Source organism: Bidens hawaiensis, unplaced genomic scaffold, assembly GCF_021521415.1.
Source record: "Bidens hawaiensis isolate Kalapana, Puna unplaced genomic scaffold, B.hawaiensis_p1.1 tig00000888_1, whole genome shotgun sequence".
NCBI lineage: Eukaryota > Viridiplantae > Streptophyta > Magnoliopsida > Asterales > Asteraceae > Bidens > Bidens hawaiensis.
The window spans coordinates 2,653,668-2,659,727 of record NW_027491051.1 but is presented as its reverse complement, the minus strand read 5'-3'; the positions used below and the strand labels follow the sequence as shown (position 1 = coordinate 2,659,727).

The 6,060-nt window shown below is 35.9% G+C and overlaps 1 protein-coding gene across 1 annotated transcript; it reads left to right on the top strand.

Moving 5' to 3' along the window:
* The first annotated feature begins 2,740 nt into the window (after positions 1 to 2,740).
* Positions 2,741 to 4,953, top strand: LOC143543670 (uncharacterized). Its single transcript, XM_077035938.1, has 4 exons — positions 2,741 to 2,910; positions 3,771 to 3,969; positions 4,107 to 4,253; positions 4,808 to 4,953. The coding sequence occupies exons 1-4, from the start codon at positions 2,741 to 2,743 to the stop codon at positions 4,949 to 4,951; spliced, it is 660 nt and encodes a 219-aa protein (XP_076892053.1). The 3' UTR covers positions 4,952 to 4,953.
* Positions 4,954 to 6,060: the final 1,107 nt, after the last annotated feature.

Sequence of the window (6,060 nt, the reverse complement as noted above, 5' to 3'; positions counted from 1 at the left end):
ATACTTTTTCTCACAACAACCAGTAGAATCACTTCCAACCAGTATGGATATATAAACAACATCCATACTCTTCATACAATCTGGATGAACCGATCCCAAATGGGCTCTAAACCTTGGTTCCCATTTTGGGAAATCACACAATTTCATGAGTCTCGGGATCTTCGTATGAGACTTGATCTCATAATCTAGTTTTAACATATAACGTTTTGAGACACAAGTGCATAGAAATTTGTCATTTTTGAAAGATCGTAGGTTAAAACTGACAATAAAAAATTTGGGTTAACATTGACAACCTGTGAAAGTCAAAGAGACTTTAAGTAACGATTGAGTTAAATTTTAGTAACGAATGAAGTATGTTTCAGTAACGAATGAACAATATACGAATGAGGCAATCATGAATGTAATCTACGAATGAATGTTGCTATTCACATGAATGAACAGTAACATATGAGGGTACAAATGAGGTTATGTGAACGAATGAGGAACTGTAGTAATGAATGGGTTGTTACAGATGCTTAACAGCTGTCACAAATGGTTATAAATGATTAACGAATGAGCCTTTAAATCTAACGAATGAGCTCAAGAAAAGAATGAATGAGCATTCATATTTTCAAATCGTCAAACTTAGTTTCCAGATTCAAAATCGTACGGACAAGGACAAAAACAATCAATACTAACTCAATTCACAACTAGATCACCTAATTCCATACCAAAAATACTCGCCAATTAATTGTGAACCTCAACGAACTAAACCGGACAACATATATCAACCAATTGAAGTACAAATTTACCAAAACTTAATCACTTCAGTATCTTTTCCCGCATAAACGCGAATTAACAATTCACCAATCTTTAATACAATTAAACTCAATAAGATGTTGACAACATCAGTACGAACAATCTTAGAGTCAAATTTATACTAATTATGAACAATTCAATCTTTAACTGAATGATTTTATACTATGAACAGTCTGAATACAATATCAATATGTTTAGACACAATTATCAATCAGTTGATGATTCAATTTTGTCGAAATCGATTCCTAAACACGATTCAGTCAGATATTGGCTTTTATACCACTTGAGAATCCGTCTGATCTGATTCAATACGAATACGATTTAATCTTTGATATGAACAATGTTTAGGATTACATGATTTCTAAACATGATTCAATCAGATAGTGGCTTTGATACCACTTGAGAATCCGTCTGATCTGATTCAATACGAATACGATCTAATCTTTGATTTGAATGGCGTTTAGGATTACATTAGCTGTGTGTGAATTATGTTAACTATGTGTGTTGAGAGATCAATTTAACATAGTAACGACACTAGAATGTAAGTAATCAGAACTTTTATAGATATCAATAAGTTACGTGGCATATATAAAAAATGAGCTCATTCGTTAGACATGATATTCCTAACGACTGACCCTCTCATTCGTTATCATACGTTATGTTCATTCGTTAACATCCTCTAACGAATCTACCTTATACGTTAACACACATTCGTTAACATCTACAAATGAGGCATGCTAAACTAGTTTCTTTCTTTAGACAGGCCTAACGAATGAACCACATATTATCAACCAAAATACCCCTATACATTATAATTAAAGACCAATTACCTTATTCAAAGATCGAGACGCAAAACCTGGTATCAACAAGATATGTGGTATATAAACATATCTTCGACCTAGGGTTTAGGGTTGTTCATTCTGTTTGTGATGAACTTATGAAGTGTTTTTGTATCGTATTGAAAGATGCCAGTATATTCAATAAAAAGCTATCTTTGGTTTAACCGTTTGTCTATTGTTCTTGTCCTTATTAATACTCGTAATCAAACAGTTAAGGGATTCCGCTCCCTTAGAGTTTGTGATATCTCCTATAGCGATCCATTCCAGGGACCTACGGGCTTGAATTGGTATAAAAGCCAAGTTCAAGAAATCGATAATCGGCTATGTTGCCGCCACATGAAGAAGATCTTGCCGTAGTTGTGTGAGTCAGACACAGCCACTGCCAGGAAGAAGAACGTCATTGTCTGCTTACGCCGTGGAGACCAAGCCACGTGTGAGAAGAAATCGTGACAGGACGACCAAGTTCACATGGTTGTAATCATCATCACATCACCGGTTTACTATTTTCCGTTTAGATAAGGAGAAAAGAATTTGAATCTGAACAGTGACTAACAACTTATTCGTTGTTGGTAAAGAAGGTAAAGTCAACAGAAGTTTATTTTTTTTATACCTTTCCAAAGCATATAGTTCAAAGGGGGAAAAGATTAAGAAAAAAATGCAAAAGATATATTCATTGTGTGATTTGTATGAAAGGTGGTTCTAGCGCAGTGTTGTTTTGGTTTGATTGACTTGGTGGCCGGCTCCAGTTCAAGAAGTCTCACTACAAGTTTGAGCTCTTTTATTGGTTAATTAAGTCGGTATGACCACTATTGATAAGTTATTGTTCGCGTTAAACAAGTGCGTTTAATTTAAAGTTGCTATTATACGAGTTGAATGGGTTATGTTTTGACCAAGGTTTGATTTTGATTTTGATTTTGATTTGATTGATGTGCTCGTGTTTTCATTTGGGAACAAAAAATGACAAAGGAAGATTGATGTTCGCTCGATTACATGACCAAAATCGTAGCCAAAGGAGTTGTCATGGGAGTTCATACGGCCGAGTGTATGGTCCGTGACAGGGTCACGAAAGTAGTCAAGTTCGGGATAGCCGAAAGAATACAGTCATGGATCTAGAGGAGTTCCTGGAGGTCAATACGAATATGATGAAGACCAAGATGGTTGTGAAAGTCGAGAAGGTCAAGATCGTGGGTCAAATCAGACTGGTAAAAAGAAACGAGTTTGGAGACAAAGATCCATTTATTTTGAGTCAGAAATTCGGGGGTGATTGTTTGACGTAATTTCGGACTCCAAGTCACAAGTCGGTGAACTTGAGGGAACAATAATGACAAGTTGTTCAGAGTTTGTTATGTTTCCTAATTAAGTTATGTTTCTAATTGTGTTGTAATTAAAATAGTTAATGTCTTGGCTAGCAAGTTAGGTTAATATATATAAACACAGTTATGGTTAGACATTATAGACATTGCGAGATGCAATCGAGTTAAGGTTCATCTAGAGACACAAGGGATGCAACCGAGTTAGGGTTCATCTAGAGTCAGTTTTTTAACAGTTGTAATCGGTTTTTTGAGTTATAAACGAGAGTTAGACACCTTACAAAGAATTTTCCTTCAATACATATGGCATTTTCGTTGAGAGTGATGTATCCACAAATTTATTGGGCTTGTGAAGAGATTTCAGTAAAAACAGTCAGTAACATCCGTTTGTGAACAAAACCATCTTTGTAATTTCGAAAATTTAAGTCCTGATACATGTGTAATATTGAAATGCCTGAAAAATGGAAATAACGACAATTGAAGCAAAAGAGAGATTACTTTATTACACTTTCTGAACCTTAAAAGGAGATAAGAATAAAAGAGAAATACGGAGGGGATAGGAAAGAGACAACCAATAACAAATTCATTCTAGGCATTTGCCAAAGTTAGTTACTCCCTCCTGTTGATGTGTCAAGATCTAGTCCATTAATCTTGCAGGCATTTTTATTATTAATATAATATTATTAAAGTCGTATTCGAGCACAAACGTACTTTAACACATCAAACAATTGCGTGCATATAAAACGAATTAATAAAGGCCATAGCGAACAATATATTATACCTCCCATACTTTTGGTTTTGCCCACTCCCGTCAATCATCTAGCTATGTTCATAAATTGAAAGTTAAATCCAAATCACAACAATGGATTTTGAATCGGTACTTGGAGAAAACTGCATCATCAAATGATACTGACTCTGCGCCTTTTAACATATTTGAACCATTGATCATGAATGGCCTTAAAGTAGAGCTTGTCGAACGTGGGCGAGTCATCTGTTCCATGAAAGTCCCTCCTCGTTTACTGGTTAGTTTCTTCATCTGTAATTATCGGAAATAGAAAACTTAATTACGATAAGTTTTTAAATTAAAGTATATACTTGTTTAAAGGTAAATTGAAATTTTGGTAACTAATTCTAATGTTTTGAAATAATGGAATTGAAGAACACTGATAATTCCTTGCATGGCGGAGCGACTATGGCCCTGGTGGATGTGGTTGGTGGAGTTGTAATTCCGACTATTAATAATGCGACCAGCTCCGGAGTTTCAATGGAGATTAATGTTCCCTACTTGGATTCTGCGTATGTTGGGGTCAGTTTCTGTATATTTTTTTCATCAATTCCTTATAATTATGCTGCTCATTAGGATTTAGGTGTATTACACGGTTTTAATAATAATAACTCCCAACAAATACTAATACTAATATATTCGTTTTATTTATTTGGTAACAAAGAAAAATAGATAAGATTTATATGGGTCTTGGTATTTTAATTGCCGATATGTGTGCATGTATATATATGTATGTGCCTGTAAAACCATGGAGATTAGATTAATAATCATGGTGCGCAGAAATGTGACATTTCAAATGTCATCATCTTATATGCGATCTTGTTTTTTGTAGTTTTCTCTAGCTAATGCTAGGTTAATTGCCATTTATAACTAGACGTAAACTTCATGTAATTAAATATTTTTTTATATTTTCATTTTATCTTATTAATTGATTGAACACTTGAAGCAATGGCCTAAATAAGACAGAAAGCTGTAAATTTCGAGTAACGGGAGTGTGTATATTTTTAAAGGTTTTGGCTGATGTATAGAAAATCTTCACTTAATAATATTTATACGAAACTGTGATTTTCTTGCAGGACGAGATTGAAATAGAGGCAAAAACGTTGCATGTTGGGAAGGTTGTTGGTGTTTCGACGGTAGAATTTAGAAATAAAAAGACTGGAAAAATATTCGCACAAGGGCGGCATACCAAGTACCTTGTTGTATCAAGTAAATTATGAAATGCATGCAATTTTCTTGTGTAGAAAGAGATCCTCGGTAACAAATCTCTAAATATCTATAAACTAAATGATATTTTTAATATCTTCCACATTTTTGTACCATGGATTAACAGTGATAGATAGTAGTTTTGTTTGATGTAACAAGTAGTATTATCAAGCCTCATGTGTTTTATCTTCCAGTTGAGAACATCGTTATATCAAGATTGTGTATATGTGCTGATGTAACCTCAAGTCGCCGAGTGTTCTCGATACACCAGAAGTGTTCCTTTCCAAAAAGTATGTGGAGTCTCTTATAAAAGTCTGAGTTCTTTTGAGTGATTCTAACGATATAGTCGTAGACACATGTAGGAACTTTTGGATTTAATGGTTGGTTCGGGTCAAGTCAACGCGGACCGACCCGAATACGACCCGGTATGAGTTACACCGGGGTAAAGAAATATATAAACTCACTTAAACGTTAACTGGGCCCGACACATTAAGATGGTGGTTTAGGCTTTGGTTGGTCTTAAGCCCAATGGGTTTAAGGTTGGTTAAATCCTATAATATTATCTATATATAGAATACTATATATATTAATAAGTTTAACTTAATCTAAGATGATATAAAACCCTAGCCTCCATCTATACATTTTCCGGCGCCGTTTTCTGGCCACCGGAAAACCGACCCCAGCCACTAGCCACCACCCATTGTTCCTTGGTCACTGCAAACACCCCCTCTACTCCTATACAAGCTGCTGTTGTTGTTAAACATCTCACCGCAACCACACTCGTTTTTCCGGCGACTGTTTTTGTGATTCCGGTGAGTTCTGTTTTCCGGCAACGAGGATTCCGGTGACCTTTTGATATTGTTGGGTGCTGCAGCTACTCTCTACCTTGCTTCCGTACACCGCCGCCGCCGTCTGCTGCCCAGCCGCTGCCCTCCGCCGCTGCCCTCCGCCGCCGCCGCCGCTCGAGTTGCCGGAGCTGCTGTGGTTTGTTGATTGTTTCATTCCTAGCTTTTTTCGTTAGCCCTCGGTGTCTTCCCGGTTTTGATAACCGAGGTATAATACCTAAACTAGATCTATGGTTGTTTATTCGTTTATTCGTAATCGTATATTGTTGTAATCGGAT